General features: G+C 37.7%; 1 protein-coding gene across 3 annotated transcripts in view; it reads left to right on the top strand.

Annotated features, from left to right (window-relative positions):
• The window catches only part of TAFA1 (TAFA chemokine like family member 1), a 545,722-nt gene extending 525,642 nt beyond the window's left edge, over positions 1–20,080 (top strand). For all 3 annotated transcript variants that reach the window (XM_008963969.4, XM_034956856.3, XM_003811589.4), the window contains exons 4-5: positions 13,233–13,357; positions 18,945–20,080. In XM_008963969.4, the coding sequence (XP_008962217.1) occupies positions 13,233–13,357; positions 18,945–18,962 (143 nt within the window). In that variant the 3' untranslated portion in view covers positions 18,963–20,080. The remainder of the gene's footprint in view (positions 1–13,232; positions 13,358–18,944) is intronic.
• Positions 20,081–24,169: the final 4,089 nt, after the last annotated feature.

The raw sequence follows: 24,169 nt of genomic DNA on the forward strand, positions 1-24,169 counted from the left end.
AAATAATCATGCTAGTTGTGTGGTATTGTATAGGAAAACAAAGCTGTTGATTGTTGTTTTCCACTTTTTAAGAGGTGAAGGTCAAAGGCATATTCCAGAGATATTGGGAAGTTCTTGCCAAATGACTGAAGTAATCAACTATCAAATTATTTTGCCATTTCAAATATAGACATACATCAAATTAGTTTCAAGAGTGCTCTATGATTAAGGAGTCCATATTTCATCTTCACATGAGAGTCTAGTTATGTTTTTTGAAGTTAATTATAGCAAACCTGAAGATATCAGTCTCCCCTAGAGACTGCAAGAGCACAATGGTATTACATCATGTTATTATCTCTCTCTTTTTTTTTTTAATCAAACACCTGTATTAACACATTCTCAAGTGTCTGTGAGCCAGGCAAATAGTGCTGAGAACCACAAGCTTTTCATCCAGACCTTAGTCCTCCTGAGTTTTCCATGTTCTCAGTTGTGATTCACTCAGCCACCTATGACAGCTTAATAAAATAAGAGAAACAATGTATCTCCTTTGATTCCCTAGGATTTGGCTTCTAAGGCAATAGGTGAGTTCAGAGTTAGAGACACTTCTCTCCTAGTTGGTATCAATTTGTATAGATCTGAAGTGGCCTAAGAGGTTTTGCGTGCTCTGTAGTTTCTCCCTTGTCTAAAGTTTCCATCAATGCCAAGAGCATCTCCCTGGGAGTTTGAACTTCCCTTTAATCTAATCCATTTAGAAAATGACTCACAATTCATTGAATAAAGTAGAGAAAATTGATAACTTTTCATTAGTCTGACAAAGTCTTTTTCAGTGCTGGCATCTAAAATGTGTTCTCTATTTAAATTTTATTTATATCAATCTTCTCCAGTGGGAGTAAGATTAAAATGAAAGACCTTATAATCAGTGTACAACTTTCCCATTACTGCCAAAATTGTGAGCACTAGTTTTGCAAATGAACTCAATACCAGGAATTTTCTGAGCATAATTTAATATTTGGGATCAACTGCACAGTGGAATCAACCAAAAGTGATATTTTAATACCTCAATAACTATAAAAATGATTACATATAAAAAGAGGAAAGAATACTTAACTGACATTATTTGATCATGGTAAATTTGTAGCAATTCCAGCAAAAACTATATTATAGAGTCTAATAGTACTCTCATAAAGTACTTTTTAAAACTGGGGAAATGTTTGTATATAAACACATTCCTTCAAAGAGCCATTTCTAAAGTTTAAGAAAAATACCAAAGTGTAAAAGAATGCCTCTGCCAAATGGAATCATGAGTGATAATTTTTTAAATAATTATCCATATGCTTTAAATGTTAGAAAAGAATATGTATTACTTTCAGAATTAGAAAAAAAAATAAAGGTTTTTTAAGTTGGCAAAATAAGAAACATAAAAGCATTTGTTCTTCAACAAAATTGCAAATTACTATCCACTGTAAATAAACTTTAGGGTCACTCTTAAATAATTTGAAGGTAGAATGTTAAATTTTAAGATACAAGGTATATACAGTAAGACATGTATTTAATAAGCATGATTCCTTGTGTTCCTTGCTAACCATTTATTAAAAATTATTTTTCTACACAGATGCAAAGTCATGTAAAGCGGAATTCTAAAATAAAACCATCTATTTAGTGAAAGCAAGACCAACATTCAGGATTTGATTTACAAATAGAATCAGGGATAAAGTTACCACAAATTAAAAGTATAGAATAAGCCAGGGACTCCAGGACTGGTATGCAGCCTAAGACAAAGAGTATTATTAGTGGCAGGAATTAGGAGAGCTTCCTTGAGTTGCAAAAGGTCTCTGAAAATTCCTTGTCACCAGAGCATACAGCTTTTTTCAAAATAGGACATGTACCTCTGTGTTCCAATAAGGCAGCTTAGAGTAGCCCATAACAAGTAAAAGATTTCGAATTGTTTTGTGTTTTATTTTAAAATTCATGTCAAGGTAGCCTTTTATATCATAATATATACTTACTTATTTTAATACAAAAACAGTTTTGTTAATTACTTAATGGTTAAATTACTTCATCAATGAGGAGTCTTCTTATGGTCACACTCTGAGAATCTAAATTATATCCACTAGTTCTTTTCTCTGATAGCATGCTGTATCTTTTTATGCATCACAACTTGTCGATATATATTGTCTGGTCTTTATATTCGGTGCAGAGTTCCAAAAAGAGACTGTATGCTGCTTTAGAGTGGGAACTGTGTGTCTTGATTTTATGTCCAGCACTGCAGTAAATGATTAGCTTTTGAATGAATAAAAAATAACTTTTGTCTCAAATACCTTTAAAAAAAATCTACCGACTGAAGGAAATTATACCACATTTAACTTGTGACTTTCAATCCTGCCCATTTCACAATCCATATCCTCCCCTCTACCCTCACCAAGATAAGATTGTCTGTTCGAAAAGCACTAGAATAGAATTTGTAGAGGGAATGCAATCCTAATGAATCTTATCATCAGCCCTTAACTTCATGTATGTCTTTGAAATATAATGTAGATCCTCTAAAGAAATACAATTTGACCTGTAAAAAATGATCGTATGCATTTCAGAATTAGTATAATCTTGCATTAAAGATAAGGCATTAAACCTGTATGAAGGTGAGGGGATGGATGCATACAGAGCTGGATAATAAACACATGGATAAATAATAGTGATAACTGCCACATGCTGAGTATAAAGTTTATTAGGCATTATGGTAAGTGCCTTATCTAAAATTCACGATAACCAGTTGTGACTTTTAACTTCATCTACAACTGAGAAAACTTAATCTTGAACTAAGCAATTTTCCAAAGTCATACTATTACAAAGTGGTAGAACTAAAATTCAAACCCAGGTCCCTCTATCGCATACCCAAGAGTTTAGAGTCTTAGTCAATACATAATGTCTCAAAATTGGATCCTATCCTTAAATATGTGCTCATAGAAAAGCGAAGTTTGAAATAACTGCAGGGAAGGTTATCCAATGCCTTTAATTTCCTGTTTGCTTTGATAAAGACAATAACACACTGGGAGTCACTACAGGTCTTTTGAAGAAAAGAGTTGTAACAGCTGTTCCAACAACCAGTGCAAAAAGGGAGGCTGGAGATCTGTCCCATCCTTACAGTGGAGTTCTAGCCATTGCTTAAAATTGCATGACAGGTTGCACAAAAGTAAGTCTGGAGATTTGTCTTGATTGATGTACTTATAACCTACTTCTGGGAACATGAATACAATCATATGTTCAACCATTTAATTTATGCTCAAACTCTCATAAGTCATAGAAGCAAGCTGAGAGTTTGGCATATCGAAGAATAATGTTTTACTCTAACTTAGTGAAGAATTGCCTTTTTGGTTTGGCATGATTTTATTCTTTAGAGTAATAAAATTGATGATGCCAATGAAGATAATGATAGCTAATATTTATTGAAGATTTACTGAATGCCCAGTACTCTGCTAAGTACTTCGAATGTACTTTCTCATGTAATCCTCACAACCCTTTGATATAGGCACTATTTTTTTTCTCTTTTTGTTTCATTGTCTTTATTCATTCATAAGTTGGAAATCCATCTTGACCTACCCCATGCCACTCAAAGATTAGTATAGTATTAATCCTACTGTTAAGGAGTTCACTGCCTAGTACAAGTAGGCAAGCAGATGAGTCCAGTGTGATTGGAGTGAAAGCTAAGATGACCGAGTTACTGGTTAAAGTGTTCCTCTGTTATTCCTAACATTGCCTTCAACCCTGCCCTTCTTCACAATTCTAGTGCAAGCATGTAAAATCAGGAGCTTATCTTTTCTCCTTGAGTTTAGTGACTCTTAACTAGCATTTCATCTGCTTCTTCTTCCATCTTACACACTACACCAATGCATCTTCCCCTACCAACCCTTTAATCATATCTTCCCTTTGCTCATAGAATCTAGAATCACCACTCTCTTAAAAAAAAAAAAAAAAAGAACACAAGCTGCTTGCTTTCAAGAACTTCCATAGTCTTATTAAGCCTTTGTCTTAGTCTGCTTGTGTTACTATAAAAGAATACTGCAGGCTGGGTAATTTATAAATAAAAAATATTTATTTGGCTCACAGTTCTGCTGGCTGGAAGACTGGGCATCTGGTGAAAGCTTCAGGCTGCCACCACTCATGGCAGAAGGTGAAGGGGAGCTGTGTGTGCAGAGACCACATGGCAGAGAGGAAGCAAGGGAGAGAGGAGAGGTGCCAGGCTCCTTTAAACAACCAGCTCTCGTGGGAACTAAGAGGGTGAGAATTCACTCACCCTCCCCTGTAGGGGAATTGACCTGTTCATGAGAGATCCACCCCATAACTCAAATGCCTCCCATTAGGCCCCATTTCTAACATTGGAGATCAAATTTCTACATGAACTCTGGAGAGGACAAACATCCAAACTACAGCAGGTTTTCTCCTTTTATTCCCCAACCTGAGCCTGCTCTATTAACACAACATATTTACTAGGGGAAGAGCACTTTGCTCATTTATACTTCTTTCCTGTAATTTATGACAAAATGCCAGTAACCTATATTGAGAAACTCTGATCTAAACTGTCATCTTTGAGGACAGGACTATGTCATGTTCTTTATTTTATCACTCTTGGTAAAGCAGGTAATGTTTTGATAAACATTTGCTGAATTTGATTATCTACTGAAACAGTAGAAAGGGACTGCAGTTCTTAGTCAATATAATGTTTATTTATTGTTTTCATTAAGCCCATTGCTTATTAGTATCTTGCTATAGTTCCATGGCAAAATGCCTCATGAGTGAACAACAACCATAATGAAAAACAGATTTCTGCTCTATTTAGGATTTATACTGAAAGAAAGGATTGATTCTCCTTTTACAGCCTCTCTTTTGCTCTATAGCAATATGACCTAGTATAAGGGAAAAATCAAGACTCATGATTAAAGAAGCTTTAGTGATTTTAAGAATCTCTCAAAGAAAGATGAACATTCTGGAAAGAGTTGAAGATCAAATATTTTCCTAAGCATGGCAAATTCACAGAGCAAGTCCTAGAACCCCAGGGTTAAAAGGGACCTTAAAGATCTTCTTTCATAATCACTTCAGATAAGAGAAGCTGGTTTTGGTGGCTGATATTTAATTAACTCAGTTCTAGGGGATAAAAAGTCCTCGGAGCAGTTATGCATCTACCTCACAAGTTTCTCATGGCTTCGAAAATGGTTCACTTGTGGGAATTTCTATTAAAATGCTGTAACTAGTGAAATCAAGTAATGCGTAGCTCAGATCAAAAAAAAAAGTGTGATAAGTTGGCTCTTGCTTGAATTTTTTTTAAAGCTAACTTAATTTTACAAGAATCTAAATGTTTTTGTTTTCTGCAAGTATTTGTGTTTGATATGAAATTTATTTTCGATAGTAATACAACATACAGAATCCATGGACTCATGGACTCAAAAGCCAATATATTTTTTTAATTCTATGAATGCTGAATACAAAACTAGAAGGCACTGAATTAGTATTATAATGATTAACAACAACAACAACAACAAAACAAAACAAAATAAAAAAAAACATGGATTTAGTGGGGAAGCAAGCTGGGGTTTTAGTGTTAATTCCTGCACTTCCTACCTGTGTAAGCTTGGGAAAGTTACTTAGTCTCTCCGGGCTTCAGTTTCATCACTTTTAAAATGGGTTAGTGATAATACCTACTTTATAGGGTTGTTAACAGCAGCGTATCCATGTGGGTCTGCAGCAGCCTCAGATTCTGCCTCCTCAGAAGAAAGAATTTGACCGAATGACTTAAAGCAGAGGGAGAGAACAAGGCAAGTTTTAGAGCAGAGGTGAAAGTTTATTTAGAAGTTTAGAGCAGGAATGAAAGGAAGTAAAGCACACTTGAAAGAGGGACAAGCGGGTGACTTGAGAGATCCAAGTGCACAGTTTGACCTTTGACTTGGGGTTTTATAAGTTGGCTTACTTCTGGGTGGTTGTGTCCCATCTCCCCTGATTCTTCCTTTAGGGGGGCTGTCCACATGTGTAGCGACCCGCCAGCACTTGGGAAGTTGTACTCATGCTCATTTGAGGCATTTTTCCCTTATCAGTTGAGTGTTCCTAGAGGAAGGTCAGTTAAACTCCATCATTTTGCTTCTTAGAGCACGTGCTTGAACCTACTCATCCAACTCCTGAGATCTTATGGGGAAGCTGCTGATCACCAGCTTCAGGTGTTTTCTATCTGTTGGGAGACTGCCTTTCCCTGGCGCTGGTTGTGACCAATTATTATTTTAGAGAGACAGTTTAACAAGCACCTGACCATCAACTGATGGTTGCCAGGCATTCCTGGTGGGGGACCCTCTCCTGCCCTGCTCATGTCAACCTAACTACCTGCTCTAACAGAGTTACTGCGAAGACTGAGGTAATACATTTAAAATACCTAACAGAGAAACACATAGGAGCACTCAATAAATGTTAATTATCCTTTTTATTATTGCATTGACTATCTTAATACAAAATATTTAAGAATTATTTATCTTTATATTTTTCTTATGCAGGGGTGAGGAGAATTTTCTTCTCTCTGAACGTCCAAATCTGTCTGTTAAAATGAATGGACAACAGATCCACAGAGGAGAAAGTAGGCAAATTTATTAACATGTACATAGACATGGGAGTCCCACAAATGTGAGACCCCTAAAGAGCTGGATGACTGAAAATTTTATAGCACCCTGAGGTTATAGAAAGAATAGGGGCATGGGTCTTCCCAGGAGGAGGAAGGGAGGTGGTGTCCCTGGTTATGGGAAAATGCCAGAGGCAAAACCTGGCAAAGAAAGGCTGCCTTCTTATGCAGATAAAAGCCCGTCAGGTATCTGGGAGCACTCTCAGAAAGAATAAATGGTAGCCTGTGGTAAAAGTTTCTCTGTCAGACTTTAAAAGTGTCAGACATTGAGTCTTTTTTTTGGAGGCGGGATGGAGGGTGGGCAGTGCTCAGAGAAAGCCCATTTGCATCCACTCTTCACTAATGTAGATTTCTTGTTTAGATACAAATCATCCCCACAAAACACAGCATTTCAGAGCCATTTCTGTGTCTACAGCCCCTCTGAGTAGCCATCTCAAAATATATCAAAGAAGTAGTTGGGGAGGGTGCATATTTGGGTTTCCATCGCTTATCATAAGTATCTCCATGAGACAAAAGTGTAAAAACAGTTAACTAGCATTGATATTAGCTCATTTTATTAAATCTAGTGGATCAATTCTCTTTCAATAACCTGAAGGTTTTTAGGTAGCTTTCGTTTGGGTGAAGAGGAGGCAATTTTGAAATTCTCTCATTGTAAATTTTTTTTAAATTGCAGAAAAAAATGAGTTTATGAAAAAATTATGTTTAGAGAATGTAGCTTTGTAAAGCAAAATAATAATAATAATAATAATAACAATAATAATAATAATAAAAGTCTGAGATAGGTCTCAATCAATTTGGAGGTTTATTTTGCCAATGATGAGGACACACCTGGGAAAAAGAGACACCAGTCACCATAGGACTGTGGCCTGCACTTTTTCCAAAGAGGGTTTCGAGGGCTTCAGTATTTAAAGGGGAAAAGTGGGTAGGGTGGTAAAGAGAACAAAAAAAAAAAAAAGAAGGAAGGTACGTAGTAAGGTGAGCGGTCGCATCCTTATGATGCTGTATTAGTCCGTTTTCACACTGCTGATAAAGACACACATAGGACTGGGTAATTTATAAAGAAGAAGAGGTTTAATGGACTCACAGTTCCATGTGGCTGGAGAGGCCTCACAATCATGGCAGAAGGTGAAAAGCACATCTTATATGGTGCTAGACAAGAAAGAATGAGAAACAAGCAAAAGGGGAAATCCCTTATAAAACCATGAGATCTCATGAGACTTACTTCCATGAGAACAGTATGGGGGAAACCAACCCCCTTGATTCAATTATCTCCCACAGGGTCCCTCCCGTAACACATAATGGGAATTATGGGACCTGTGATTCCAAATGAGATTTGGGTGGGCACACAGCCAAACCATATCAGAGACTTTAGTGAGTGATCACTAAATCTACATGTTGCATGTGAGAAGAGCAGGCAGAGGAACAGTAAAGTATGGATTCGCCTTGTGCTTTCAGTAAAACTGCATTTTACATGAGATAAAGTAAACATAGAGCAGAGGAAGAAGTCTAATATGCATTTGTCTTGAGGTGGGGAGAGGATCGATTTCTACTCCTGTCTTTGTCCTGTACCTGTGAAGATAAGCTGTTAATTTACATTGTCAGAGTGAGCGAGACCATGCAGAGAGACATGTGGCCTTCTATCTTGCACCTATCTGTTTAGAAACGAAGGATTTGTGTTTGTGTGACTCAGTTCACAAGCTTAACTTTTCCCTTTGGCATAGTGAGTTTGTGGTCCTGAGATTTTATTTTCCTTTCACAACTTGACCTGGAATATAAAAGGATATATATGAAGATGGCCATGTAATGTGTCAATCAGAAACAAAATTGGTCTAATGACATCTTCAGAAAGGCAACACCGTGAAGAAAACTAAAATATTTTACCCGTATATATATGTCTTTGACATACTTTGAGATGGTTGTTCAGAGGGCTTATAAACAGAAGTAGCCCCCAAATCTGTCTCTAGTGGAGACGATTTGCATCTGTAGAGGAAAAAAAAGTGAACTAAAGAACAGATGCAAACAGCTTCTCTGAAGCCCCCACCTTGTCAGTATTTAGAAAAGATTGACTGAGGGTCTGACACCTGGCTGTTCTCTCTGAGGGCTGCTAGCTGAGAAGTTTCATCTGCATAACAGGACCACCTTTGCTAGCCAGATTTCTCTTCGCCTTCTTCCATAACCTGTTCCAAGCCCCTATTCTTTCTGTAAGCTCAAGATGGCATAAAAACATCGATAATCTTGCCTTTCTTTGAATTTTTATATTTTGAATGATTCTTTTGCTCATGTGTGCACATAATTTGTATGCCTTTTTTTCCTGTTAATGTTTATTCTTATTTTGTTTTATAAACTCAAATTAGCAAATCTGCAGGTTTAAACTTCTCTACAACTAGAAGAATGAATTGGATTCTAGTAAGCCAAAGGGTAAAGCAAATCATCCAACTCTATTTAGAAGAGGCAACTCTAATGTGAATTTTTAGATACTATAACAGGTCTGAGGACGTTTTTCTTCTTAGAAAGCCTCTTCTTTTCCCCCTATGAACCAGTGGATCTTTACAACCTTGAATTAAAGGTGATGCATGGGTTTGGAGATTTATTTTTTCCCTAATGTCTACATTTTCATTTAGGAGGTATTAATGCTTAAGACAAAAGGAAACTGCTTTGTTAACTTGCAACAAAGTAGATCAGCTCCAAGAGGGCAGAGAGCAGCCTGAAGGACGAGGAGGAACAGGGCTTAGAAGGAGGCAACAACAACAAAAAATGCAAAAAGCTGACCCCACTGGTGGATGTGCATTATTCACTAGCTTCTGTGAAAAAAGGGTGACAAAATGCTAAGTTGAAGGATTTTTGGGAAAGGCAATTTCTTCTTATGCTAAGATCAAAGGGTTTCCATTCTTGATGGTTTAGATTCAGGGCAACAATATTGAAATATTAGGTGGGGTTTAAGTGGATAAGCATCAGAAATGGTAGTAAATGTAACTGGACTGTTTCTGATTAAGTGCTTGCCCAAAGGAAACTTCAGATTATAGGTTTTCAATAAACACTGGCAAACCTTGATTTGTATCTTATGTAACTGGAAGTTTTACAATTTATTTTTGTTCCCTTTCAATAGTGTATGTTTTTCTTGCTTCTCTTATGTAATATTGTCATCTGTTCATTCACATAAATAAGTACTTTTACCCATGACAAGAATCTTCCTTTACTTCCTTTACTTCATGCCCAGATACAGAGCACTGCCATCAAAAAGAAAAAAAAAAAACAACTTTAAACTCTCAATCATTCTATACTCTGTGGAGGATTTGTGTCTTCTATTCAAACTCTGTTTTACCATAATATTACGTTGTCTTACATATGAATACAGCTATTTAGAAGATTTTACCACCTATGCTTGCTGGCCATATCCAGTGGAATTGCATCATACATACTTTGGTCTGGTCCACATATAAGGCAAAAATTAAATATGGCAAAATTACCCTTGAGAAGTTTCTTAAATTGACAATATAATAGAGTAGACATGACTTTGCATATAGAATCCTACTGTCGACCTAAAGGGAAGAGCCTGAAGCACAAAATGTAATTTGAAGAGTTTATTTGAACCAAAATAAGGATAGCTGCCTGGAAGACTCAGACCATAGTAATCTTGGATATGAGCTCTACTGGCCATAGTTAAAAGCAGGTTTTTAAAGGGGGAAAAATGGGGATGGGGGAAAATTTTTGTTAGGAACTCTCATTGGTTTACAGAAATAACATTCATTAGTGATTGGCTATCCATTGTTAAGCTATAGGGCATGGGATATGGTGTCCACTGAGGCATTATTAGGTTAATGCATAGCTATTTGCGGCAACTGCAAGCCATCTCCTTAGATGAATGTGTGTCTCAAAAGAGAGGAAGCAGGGTGTGATTGCTATCTCATTTTACACCTCCCTGGGCCTAATAATTTGAAAAGGCTCACATTCCTCACATAAAAGTTCTTTTCTTTCCTCACTACATAATAATTTTATTCAAAGTAAAGATTGAGGAACACTGAATTCTAAAGAAGGGGAAGACTGAAGTAAGAAAAGCATAGAAGGAAAGCCTAAGGGCAGAGAGATGTCTGGATGGTTAAACCATTCTGCTTTTAAGTAAGCAATCTCATCCCTCTAGTGAATACTGGATAGAGAGAATTTTAATGTGCTCCTGCTTTGCTTCAGGGTCTACTCCATCCCGTTTTAATGTTAATCCTCTGTGACATTATCATATGTCATTTGGCTTCTTTGTGTTGTGAGACTTAAAGATCATGGTGGAGAGCATCTTTGGAACATGGGGGATGGAAGGGAGTGAGTAAAGAACGAGGGTTCTCATCCCGTGTAAAAACAGGCAACCAGAAAGCATCGTGAGACAAACACCTGGCTGACATTTTGAGGATTCTGAATGAGAAATGCCCAGGTGGATTTGGGAAGAGCTAACACAGGGAGGAGCTACAGAAATGACTGGTGCTTGTGTAGAAATCATTTTTCAATTAAGGCATTAAGGGAAATATAGAGTTTCTTGATTTGCATTGAGTGAATCAAGTCACTGGTTTTATAAAATTTTGTTATCAGAAAATGTGTGCTGTAAATATTTAATACATACACTAAATTCATTGCCAGCTTCCTATTATGGTCATTCTTGATATTCCCCTGAAAATTAGGGCTGCTTTATCAGAGGCTCAACTTTTGATAGTTCCCCCCACATCATATTAAACATATTAAAAGGTAACCACAACTCATATCAACCATACTCTCGATGGTAAGGATATATTTTTATCTAATATTACTCTTGACTTTTATTTTGCAACTTTTCTTTTGTACTTTCAGTCAATTCATTTTTTCTATGCCAGGCCTTTGAAATTCTTCAAGGCCCTAGGCTAGGCGATAAACCCTAATGCTTGGTGGTTAAATTTGCCTTTCTGAGAAGAATGCCTCAGTCATTCTGAAGAGTATTGAGGCATTTGTCCCCTTCATTGAATAGAAATAGTGCAAGATCTGTGCTCTACAAAAGCTAAGAGCACGAAAGTTCCTGAAGACCCAAAAATTAAGTGTAGGGGGCAAAGAAAAACTCCTTCATCTTCTGAAATTTTGATGAAAAATCAATGGGCAAAAGGCAGATTAATAAAAGGCATACAAATTTATTAACGTGTACATGAGGGAGAATCACAGTGATTACACTAACCCCCTAATGGCATATAAAAACTTACATACTATCTTGAAACTACATAAAGAATGGGGACTCAGTGCATGGCCCAAAACAGGTTATGATGGTAAATCAGGTTATATGGCAAGACAGGTTAGGGAAGGGAGAGAAAAGGAGGCCTGGCTAGCAACGTTGGTCTCACAGGTAGCAGCCCTCAGAGAAAATAGCTGGTAAATATTTCTTTTAGGCCTTTAAAAGTGTCAGACTCTCAGTTAATTTTTCCTAGACTGGACAATGGGGGCTTCAGAGAAAGCCTGGTTGTATCAGTGCAGATTTTCTTTATAGATACAAATCTCCCCCATGAAAGAAAACTTTGCTGGACTACTTCTGTTTGCTGACTCTCTGAACAGCCATCTCACACTATGTCAAAGAAGTGTGTTTTGGAGTAAAATATTTTTATTTCCTTCATAAGTCTTCCTCTTCCATATGCATTTGGCATAAAAACAAAAAGATTGTTTTAATTGCCTGTGGGTTCTTCCTGTCCACTGTACAGACAAAAACTAATTCACTGAGACCATGATATTGCAGTAAAGAAAGAGTTTAATTAACACAAGGCTGGTCACGTGGGAAACCTTGAGTTATCACTCAAATTAGGCTCCCTGAAGTCTTCGAGGTTAGGATTTTTCAAGGGTAGTTTGGCGGGCAGTGGGCTAGGGAATGGGGAATGTTGATTGGGGTTGAAATGATAGAGGTGTGGCAAACAGTTCTCATGTGCTAAGTCAGCCTCCAGGTGGGGGCCACAGTACTGGTTGGGTCCTGAGTGTGTGGGTCTCAGTGGAGTCGGTTGCTAGAATGCAAAAGTCTGAAAAAATCTCAGTCAATTTTCGGTTCTACAATAGTGATATTATCTACAGGAATAATTGGAAAAGTTACAAATCTCGCAGCCTCCAGAACAATAGCTGATTATCATTTAACTACTTCTATATCTTAAGAGAATTCAACCCCCTCTCATAGTCCTAACTTTGTGGCCTATCATTAGTTTTACAAAGGCAGTTTACTTTTGGGAAGGGTTATTATTATCCTTGCTTTAAGTTTAAACTAAATTCCTCCCAAAGTTAGCTTAGCCTATGCCCAGGAATGACCAAAGATAGCTTGGATGTTAGAAGCAAGATGGAGTCAGCTATGTTAGGTTTCTCTTACTGTCATAATTTTGAAAAGGCAGTCTCAATCCCCAACAAAAATGCTGCTTGATGAAACCAGTCCACATAATTATATTTGCATTATAAGGCATATAAATTAAAATCTTATGTTTTTAATAGAGCTTTCTTAGCTAGTCATGGAGGATTAAAGAGGACTTAGTGTGCTTCCAAGAACGTGAAAATCTGCAGAGGGACACAACGTCAGTGTTCAGGTTGTTTGGATGAATTGCAAACACAGTTGTTTCCTGTTTCTGCACAGCCTCCATAGTGATTGGGAAATGGTGGTGTGAGATGGAGCCTTGCCTAGAAGGAGAAGAATGTAAGACACTCCCTGACAATTCTGGATGGATGTGCGCAACAGGCAACAAAATTAAGACCACGAGAGTAAGTGCACTTATTTCAAATGTATTTTGCATGTTACAGACTGTACTATTTGAGTTTGTGCTGTGCAAACAGCATCCACAGAAGCTTTGCACAGGAGAGAAGATTCTCCAGTGACAGAAAGCATTCTGAACTATGCAGATCAGTGTCCATCCGTGAATGAGACGTTAGAGATTGAACTTGACTTTCCCACACTGAGCAGTTTAGTGTTTCTGTCACAGACTCATAAATTAAGTTGGGTTTCCAGCCAGAGTGGAGAGGAATCATGAGGTAATTATTCGGATAATTCATCCAACATCTATAGTGCTCAGAATGATAATCAAATGAACTTCCTCCCTAATTCATCCAGATGGTTTGCTGAAAGGGTCTGCGTTTAAGTACACCTACAGAAGCCATTTTCTAATGTTCTTTAAAAGAGTTCTCTGATGATCCTTCAGAGAACTGAAAAGGGTTTTGGGGAGTGAATACATCATTCTTTGATTTCTTTGGTTAAATCAGGAGTGATCTTCTAAATAAATAACAACCTTCAGGGTGGGGTAATCCAAACCATCAAAATTGGTGCCCTTATGCTGGAGCAGGGCAGAAAGGCCCAGCTAGCTAGATATTAACCCTGTAGTTACTGGACAGCCTTGGAATCCTAAAGGGGACAGGGGTGGGAGATGCTCCGGATGCTTAAGATAGTAATTATATATCCACTAATAAAAAAGTATGTCTATTTGACAAGTGTGGTCATATGTATGTGTATCAATTGAGTATCAGCCCTGTTTCTCTCTCTCTTTGTCTCTCTGTGTGTGTGGGGGGGGGGGTGGGTGGGTGTGTGTGTGCATGTGTGTGGTGGGGGGAGGGGGTGCATGCCTGTGTGTGTTTTAATTTACAGGAATTTTTCTTGAGAGAGGGGGGTCTCACTCTGTTGCCCAGGCTGGAGTGAAGTGGTGTGATTATAGCCCACTGCAGCATCTAACTCCTAGCCTCAAGCTATCTTCCTGCTTCAGTCTCCCAAAATGCTGGGATTACAGGCCTGATCCACCATACCCAGCCTGTGGAGTATTTTTTAAAGCAAGCTCCATCGGTTACAAATCCTAGTATGCTGAAGTTTTATTCTACCAAAGGTCTGATGTATTTGAAAGGATGTCTCTGTTTCCCACCCCTTATTATTAATCTTGACTTACTCTTTCTTCTCAGCCTCACTTTTTCAATAAATAAAATTGGTTATTGCGTCTTTGTGATGCAGAAGACAAAACTAATGCTACATAATACTACATAAAACGTATTTTTCACATATAAAATAGGTGAAAACATCTTGTGTATCAAATTTCCTTGCCTTTTTTAACCCTGTTGACCAGTAGTAAATGGCTGTACGTTTCCGGCTTGCGACCAGGAGGAACCTCTGAACCACCCTAGCTTGCTAACATGCATCTCTCTGTGCCCGAGTAGCTTAATGTGGATTATCCTGTTTCATTTTAATGAAACACCTACAAAAGACATTATTCAGAAATAAGCCTGGTTCATGCAACTTATCCACAGAGACCATTTTAATTAACTAGTGGAAGGTGGGAAATCAGGTTTCCCTTTGGTTACCTTTTGCCTAAAAATGATTCTTCCCAATAATTTGAAGTTGCCCTCATAAATTGGTTTGTTTTAAGCTATTCTGAATTATGGCCAGTATGATTGGAATCTAACCACCTTTGTTTTAAACACATTGCTGATATATTTCCTGCCAAATCTCTTTTCTCTATTCTAAAGAACTGATTGCCTTTTATTGAAGGCAAGTCTTATTCTCATGGTGTCTCCAGACCTGAAACACAGTAAAGAAAAATAATTCAAGTCAGGATTTAAATATGTGAAATTCCAAGAGTACCAACTAGGAGACTCTTTGGAAGATAGAATATAAAACAAACAAAACAAAAAAACAGAAACATAAATTGTTAATGCTACTTTTTCAAGACCAATGTAACTTTCTTTTATTTGGCCTCTGTAGAGTACATTTTAAAACCATCAGGCATGTTGCAGATGCACCCTAGACATTTTCCAACAACACAGGAGTATTGTGCAGGATCTGATCACAGTACCAGAGACTGGAGCACACCATTTGCTACCTCCCTGGGTGGGCTGAATTCAACTCAAGCAGTTGAATGGATGAGATAAACAAATTGCCATTGCAGTCGGTTTGAAAGCAGAGGATGTACCTGTTCTGACGTATACATCCGTTTCAAGCAAGGAAATAGGAGGCTACTCTACAGCCATGTGAGCTGCACATCAGTCAGCTGAGAATTCTCAAGTCTGTCCTTAGAAAAGGAAAGAGAAGACACTGGAAAAGCTGTACTTTTTAAACCTTCAGAGGACTCAAATGCTCTTACTGACATACGTCCTCCCTCCTCCCTCCTTCTCAAGAAAATTTGCAATGAAATAAGCACTTTTAAACACAAGGAGCACCAACTAAGTCCAGATGATGTATATAGGAACCATCTATTCTGTGTAAATGGTGTGTCAACCCCACTCCTTAGATCATGTGCTCTGAAAATATGTTTTGTATTAATTTTTCTTCTACACCTTATGTATTCTTCTCCATCACAGCACAAATATGCTTACTCACTTCAAATATTGATTCTAACAATTTAACTTTAAGAATGGTTTAATTCACAGATGTACTTTAATTATTATGAGTCACATGTTTTCATTGTTCTGCTGTTATCAATGAGGTAAAAAAAAACAAAGAAATTTACCTCTTTTGTTCTTTTTTGTGTGAGAATAATTCAAAGACAGTTCACTCAGGATAAAAATAAAGTTGGGGAAACACACTCAGATTGTTAATAGCAACTGAGAGTTTCCTTCATACTGTTATTTTAAAAGTAACTTCAATATAAAGATAATCCAGGGAAAGGTTCCTGGGACTTCGTTCTCTTTCCTATAAAAGACTGTTCCAAACCTTCATCTTTTGTAGGTTACTTCCAAAATAATCATCCTGAACAAAATTCTCTTCGAAATGTGGTTAAATAATGTTTCAAAGTCTGATCTAATTTAAAACTTTATGGTGTTCATTTTTTAAGGAAGGTGAAGAGTAGAAATGTGGTGGTTCATCTAAACTACCAGACACCCCAGAACGTCTGGAGTAGCCCAGGTAACAGGCCACAGTCTAAAGAAAAACCTCAGGAACAATGGATCTGAGTGATATTATTACCCCAGAAGGAAGGAGAAAATATAGGTGGAATTAGGCAAAGCCTTTTCTTTCAGGAGATTTGGAATAACTTTTTAAGAGAGGAAGACTCCTGGATGCCACCCTGTAGAAAGGAAGTATTCACCTTGAAAGGTTTTCCAAGACCCAGCTTGGAGTAGAATAAATCTGGCAACACACACACTTCTGGGGAGAATCTCAGTACATCTGGGTGAAGTTTCATGGCCAAATTATTCCTCTGCGTCTGCTTGATCACTGCTTCAATTGCTTTATTAAATCGCTTTGTTGGTACTTAGGAGCAAGACTAACCAACCAAAATATTGACTAGAGATTTTATTCTTGCAGTTTTAGACACCTATTTATTTATGTCTTTTCTTTAAACTATATCAAATACGTAAGTTTGAAAGTTGGGGAGGCTCTATCCCATGTATTCAGATACATGTCTATACCTTTTATATTCAGGAACAATGGCTTAATTTAGAAAGACAGACTTCCCCTCAGAGATGTAAAAATGAAAAGTATCTGAGACAGGTCTTACTCAATTTAGAAAGTTTATTTGGCCAAGGTTATGAATGCATGACCTAGAGGTAGGTCTGTGCCTTTCTCCAGAGATGATTTTGAGGGTTTTAATATTTAAAGGGAAAAGGGTGGATATTGGGGAAAGAAGCAAATTTTTAAAGGTGTGGGTAGATAAGAGACAAATGGTGGTTACATTCTTTTGGTCTTTGACCAGCCTTTCACCATTTACAGGTGGGAAGGGGGTAGAGGAAGAGCCACTTAGGCCTTCATGTAGCTCAGTTAATCTATATTTTTACGACAGAGGACGCAATCAGATATACATTTGTCTCAGGTGAGCAGGGAGATGACTTAGAGTTCTGTCCTTTGTCCTGCACCTGAAAAAATAAGCTATCAATTTACATTGCCAGGGTAAAATTCAACAGAAAGGTTTTAGGGTAAAGATCTGGGACCCACAAGGAATTTCCCTGTGGTAAAATTGTGAGGGACGTATGTGGCTTTTGAAACATCTTTGTAGCTATATTATTTAGGAATAAAATGAGAGGCAGGTTTGCCTGACATCATTCTCAGCTTGAATTTCCTTTTGGCTTAGTGATTTTGGAGTCCCTCAATTTACTTGCCTTTCAAAGACAAAATAAGTTATTTGACAATGATGGAATAATTTCAGCTAAAAACTGAATGTCAGTTACTTGGTGGCAGGAAGGGGAAGAGGAGGAAATGAGGAGAAAATCAGTCACTGGAAAAGACAAATTAACAGGTTAAAATAGCAGAACATAATCTGGTGTAATATCTTGGGAAGTAGCAAACCACGCTGGGTTTGCTTCACTCCAATATGTGAATGTCTCTCAGACTAGTGAGAAAATCAACAGTTAGTACACAATGTAAAGTCAAGTTTTATTCCCTAAAACGAGGAGGTAGAAGACCCCAGATTGCACAATTAACCACTATAGCCATCTTGTCAAATCAGTGTTTTCTGTAACTGGCCTAACACAAATCCACCTGCCTAACTCTAAAATCCTTAAATGGACTTCTACCTCTAGCCTCAGAACACTCAACTTCTAAAACTGTAAAGAAGTAAGAGATAATAAAGAAAAATGCCATATTTCCTGGAACTCTAGAGTAGAGTCTTCAACTCTATTAGAATTGTTATTTATGCTTGAAGTTAGTAGTTCTCTGTACATGCGTCCTTTTGAATATTTGAGCCTTTGATACCCTATTCAAGTGGATTAAGACATCTACAGCAACAGAAATGTAATCTTGATTGCCCTTGAACACAGTGTCATTGAGTGCAACAGTCTCTCACCTTGCACAGGAACAGTTTCTCATCGGTGTGTTCCTACACAGATGTGGTCTAACCTTGACAACGACCTCACCTCATGCCAGCCCTCTATATCTTACAACAGGCCAACTTCACAAGACCATGGAATAACTTACCCAGTTCAAATTCTCATCAGATAGACACAGGACTGATTACATAACATGCAAGGCCAGGTGCAAAATGAAAGTGCAGGGCCCTTGTTTAAAAATTATTAATAATCTCAAGATGGCAACAGAAGAACATTAAACCAAGCAGGAGGCTCTTTCCAGGATAGGGCCTTGTGCAACTTCATAGGTCACATGCCTAGGAAACCAGTCCTGGATAGGCATTGCTCCAGGAGTCTCACTCCTCGGGAGTGACATCATTAATTTATTGCATTGATAAAAATATGGTGGCCTATCAATATGATTTGATCACCATTTGAAAATGACTGCTCTAAACTTTAAGATTTTTGACTTCAGATCACCTGAAAAAAAGCAACATCCTAAAGATTCAAGGTGTCCTCATTTTCTACGTAATCACATTTCTTTGTGCCTTCAGTTTGCACTGTTCTCCCTGAAATGTCTGTCTTTCTTTGGTTTCAGATTCACCCAAGAACCTAACAGAAGCATTTGTGGTAGTAAAGGAAAACCAACCCTCTGGAAAATACATTTTGAGAATCTCAAACATCTCACATATATACAAGCCAAATGGATTTCTTACTTGCACTTTGACTGGCTACCAGATAATCACAGTGCATTTACTGTGTGTAACGAAATATCCTACAGTAAGAAGACACAGCGTTTTGGCAACACCATGGAAAGTGGGCTTAAAAAAGGGTTTTCTCAGTGAAATTTTTGGGCATCATGAAGAACGATCAACTATCTTCTAATTTGAATCTATAGTTACTTTGTACCATTTGAAATATATGTATATATATATATATAATATTTTGAAATATTATCTATTCTCTTCAAGAAATGAACAGTACCACAGTTTGAGACGGCTGGTGTACCCCTTTGAGTTTTGGATGTTTTGTCTGTTTTGCTTTGTTTTGTTAGTCATTTCTTTTTCTAACGACAAGGAAGATATGTGCCCTTTTGAGAATTCAAGATGGCACTGACACGGGAAGGCCAGCTACAGGTGGACTCCTGGAATTTGAGGCATCATAATGATACTGAATCAAGAACTTCCTTCTGCTTCTACCAGATGGCCCAAGGAAGCACATCGTCCTGTTTTATTGCTTTCTACCCTGTGCAATATTAGCATGCAAGCTTGGCTTACATAATCATACTTTATATTCAATTGATATATAATAACCGTTCTAACCTCTTCCAGGAAAATATTTTTAGAACTACTAGCTTTTCCACTTAGAAGAAAATGAGGATTCTTAAGGGAGCCACTCCACCATGCTATTAAGACTCTGGCAGAGTTATGGGTAGGATATGGATCCCTACATGAATAAGTCCTGTAAATACAATGTCTTAAGGCTTTGTATAGCTGTCCTAGACTGCAGAAATGTCCTCTGATTAAATCCAAAGTCTGGCATCGTTAACTACATAGTGCTGTAGCAACAAGTCTTATCATGGCATCTCTTTCTATGTTTGGTTTGCTTTTTCCAAGAGTATTCAGATCTCCTCTTGTGAGATAGGAAGGCTATGAAAACAATTAGATTTCAAGATGATCTATGTGACCAAATGTTGGACAGCCCTATTAAAGTGGTAAACAACTTCTTTCTAAACCTACTTGTCTTCTTTATTTTGCCATTTATTTTTACTGAATCAACCTTAACCAAATCCAGAGAATGCACTGCTCAGATACTCATAGTCAGCCAGAGCTTCTCCCATAAGGTCTTTGTTTCCATTGTGGCTACTATTTACAATGTTAATATTCTGAAAATCAGAACTCCATTACTATAACTGCAGTGTCCTCAGTCAGCAAGCCGAAATGTCAGATGCCATTATTGGGCTTTCGTAGTGGTTACTGGAATAATAGATATGGGGCTAACCCCACCAAAAAATGATCTTCTTTTTTTGAGAGTTACTCAGCTAATGCTTATAAGAAGGAAATATCTACTTAAGTTCTAGTTTTCCTGGAGATAGCATAATCATACTTTCCGTTCCAGTCATCTTGTAAGTGTATCCCTTTTTCTGCAAAATATATTCTCTGGAATGAATATTGTTATGGCTTCTTATTAGGTTAGTAGCACATTGGGTCCCATAGTCTCAACTTTTAAATTTAAATCTCAGGTCAAATTCAGAGGCTCCCCCATCTCTACCAAGATAGCCTGAAGTCTGATTGAACATACAAACACTCTAACCAGATAAACTGATTCTGCATCTTGAAGGCCTATAAAAGCATCCAGAGACAGAAATAGAATCCTGACTGCAAAATCTAGGCTTCTCAAATGCTTTCACAAAATATTTGCCAGAAGGTAGCACAAAGTTCACACCAGAAAATCAGAATATTTTGAATTTATGATCCAGATGCAAAATATGAAGAAAAAAAACTTCTATAATCAAGTATATTTGGGAAAGTTTTTTAAACAAAATAGAGATATTTACTGGGGGAATTGTCAGAGGCTTTAATAAACCAAAAGGCACTGTGTGTCTTTAAGAAAGACTAGAAGAGGAGAAGTCAAGTAAGAAACCTCTAGTTGGTCACATGGCTAATGGAGCACACATGCCCTGCATAATGGGAAACTGTAAGAAATTGCTTCTATGTGAGGATATAATCACTGCAGTGTTATATCTTCAGTTTTTCAAAAGAATCAGAAATCTAGATTTTACATAAAATTTTCTATCATGCCTAAAGTGAGATGAACTAATTCGATGTTTTAAATGATGCCAGCGTTAGTATTGCCCCAAATTCTCTGAACATGTGGACTTTACTACTAGTGTTCCCTAGGATACTCTTTTAAAAGCATTGATCCTAAATGAAAATACAATGGGAAGAAAGAGGGCTATTCTCTTTCGTATGGCCTCATACATGCAGACACTTCTCATAACTCACAAGATGTCGTGGTCACAGCTTTTCCTTTTCTGTAACCAGAGCCTTTAAGTCAATGAAGGGGCTGGTCTAGAGGTCCACATCTGTTCATTCATTTCCCATCGGTCAATTCATGCTAGTCTTTCATGAAAAGACCTGGAGAAAAAAATCACAACAGAATCAGGAAACCATCCAATAAGACAGTGCAAATATTTGTAAATGTCGTCAAATTCAATTTGGATTTATCCAAGTCCCTTACACAAATGTGTGAACCATCAAATTGTGTTTAAATTTAACTTGCTCCAGTTTGGGGAATTCAGTAGCTACCATCTGCCTATTGAATCTGCACATTTATGGTGTAAAAACTTATATCACGTATTTCTGGTAATAAAGAGCTCTGTGTGGTATGACTAATATTGATTTTGAGCTTGTGCATCCAGGACGATGAATAATGTTATAACATAATTAGAGTAAATGCAAAGAGTTTTATCCAGAGCCCTTCTTTTAGTAAAAAAGTGAAAATGTGGCTTATTTCATAAGATTAAGATTTTCAAATAGTGTGAATCTTATTTGTTGACATTTTGGGGTGATTAGATTAATCTATTAATGGACGAGGCAAGCACATTGAGAAGTTTACTACTTGGATTTTTTACATTGTAGAATGATGAAGAATGTTTTCACCAAGACACAATTCAACATGTTTTTTTGATCAAATTGAGTATAACTTTCACAAAGCAATACAGTGGTTTTATAATACAGTATATTATACCACCTTGCCATTGTCACTGATACAGTAAGTTATGGAAGGCATAAAAATTGTTTATCTGAGGAGATCCACCACATTCTTCACCTGCACAAGGCACACACTGCTTCCCTGGGAGGTTAAATATCATGTCATAGTATGACTTTTTCTTTTAATTAAGCTTGACAGCCCCATTTCAAAAGCTATTAGAGTTTTCTTGACAAAGAAGTGTGTCATGTCTTTTTGTGAGCTGTCTACCTTCTAAATAAAAGACTGCGTGTTTAGTGAATTGTAGGGCTCAAGCCATCTCCAGCTAGTTTATAAATACAAGAAAACATGATAAAAGGCACTACTCTGGAATGTGAGAACTCAGTACTAGTGGGAGCAGTAATGGAATCTAATTTCATACAACCCATGGGAATAATACAAAAGTGATGAAATAGAATCAGGTTCACACTTTAAATTAAAGACGAGGCCATTAATTGTACATACACTCCTCTTACTATATCCCCTATTAAAGGTTTAGAGATTTGAGGTTGAATAGGTCAGGATTGTTTTTTCCTTGTAAAAGAGCTCAGGGCACATCAATGGATGTCATGACATGCTCACATCATTGGTACACAAGTGGCTCTCATTTGTTTATTTACTTAGGTAGTTTGCTTCATTTTCAAAAAGTTTAAGCTCTCATTCTGGTAGCTAGTTACATCATTAAAAGAAATAATAATTGGTTACCAAATTTGAAAGCCAGGGTCCCAGCCCTAACTGACTTTGATAGACCAGGCAATGTTTATCCAGCTCTGATTCCCACCTGCTTAGAGAAGCTATAACCCAAGAATAGACTGACATGCTATGAAGAAAACTTGCAGCCAAATTTTCCATAAGACGGTGTATTGCAGCCATGAGGCCATGGCACATGGATATTGGCCATAGATCATGGAATGGGTTGGAAATGGCTTCTTCAGAAAGACTGTGAATAATTTTTTTTTTTTTTTTTTTGAGACAGAGTCTTGTTCTGTCACCAGGATGAAGTGCAGTGGCACAATCTCGGCTCACTGCACCCTCTGCCTCCTGGGTTCAAGCGATTCTCCTGCCTCAACCTCCTGAGTAACTGGGACTACAGGTGTGCAACACCACACCCAGCTAATTGTTGTACTTTTAGTAGAGACAAGATTTCACCATGTTGGCCAGGATTGTCTCGATCTCTTGACCTTGTGATCTGCCTGCCTTGGCCTCCCAAAGTGCTGGGATTACAGGCATGAGCCACCACGCCCAGCTGACTGTGAATAAATTTTTAAAGGCATTATAATTGGTTCAAGGGTAGTTCTCAAACATGGCCTAAAAGGCACATAAGCCTACAGAAGCTAGCCAGGTAACAAAAGTTAGTTAAGCAGGGCCACCTACAGTGCCTAAAATACCAAGATGAAGGTAGAAACCCTGGCACATTGCAGGGCACTAGTAGCCAGAATTTGATCTCAGCCTATTGTTGCCACGCATGGCACCATGCTTAATGCTGCTCATTAAGGAGCCATATGTCCACATTCTTCTGACTTATTTTTAGGACTATCCAGAAATTCAGATGCTGGTATATGAATGTGGACAAAAACACACTCAAAATATTTTTCCTCTGCTCCCACACCATACAACAATCAACACAGAAGACTTCTGTGACCAGATGTGTGGGAGTTTTTCCCCGCACACCAAGCAAGCAATTCTGCAGTGAATACCAGCTGGATGTCCTCTAATTCAATTCCATTATGACACATCTACCTGGAGATAATGTCGCATCCCACAGGTTGAAGGCTCAGTCCCACAGGACTGGCCTCCATTTCTGATGCCAGTCACAGCCCCAAGTTGTTTTACCTGTGCTTCTGACTGACTGGCTACAAACTGAGGATCCCACAACCCCCTCCTTGGGTTCTATTAATTTGCTAAAGTGAGTGATAGAATGCAGGGAAACACTTATTTTTATTTACCAATTAATTATAAAGGACAGTACAGAAGATATAGATGAAAAGATGCATAGTAGGAAGTATAGGAAGGGGTATTGAGCTTCCATGCCCTCCCTGAGCACACTACCCTCCAGGACCTCCACGTGTTCGG

This window comes from Pan paniscus, chromosome 2 (assembly GCF_029289425.2).
Source record: "Pan paniscus chromosome 2, NHGRI_mPanPan1-v2.0_pri, whole genome shotgun sequence".
Lineage (NCBI taxonomy): Eukaryota > Metazoa > Chordata > Mammalia > Primates > Hominidae > Pan > Pan paniscus.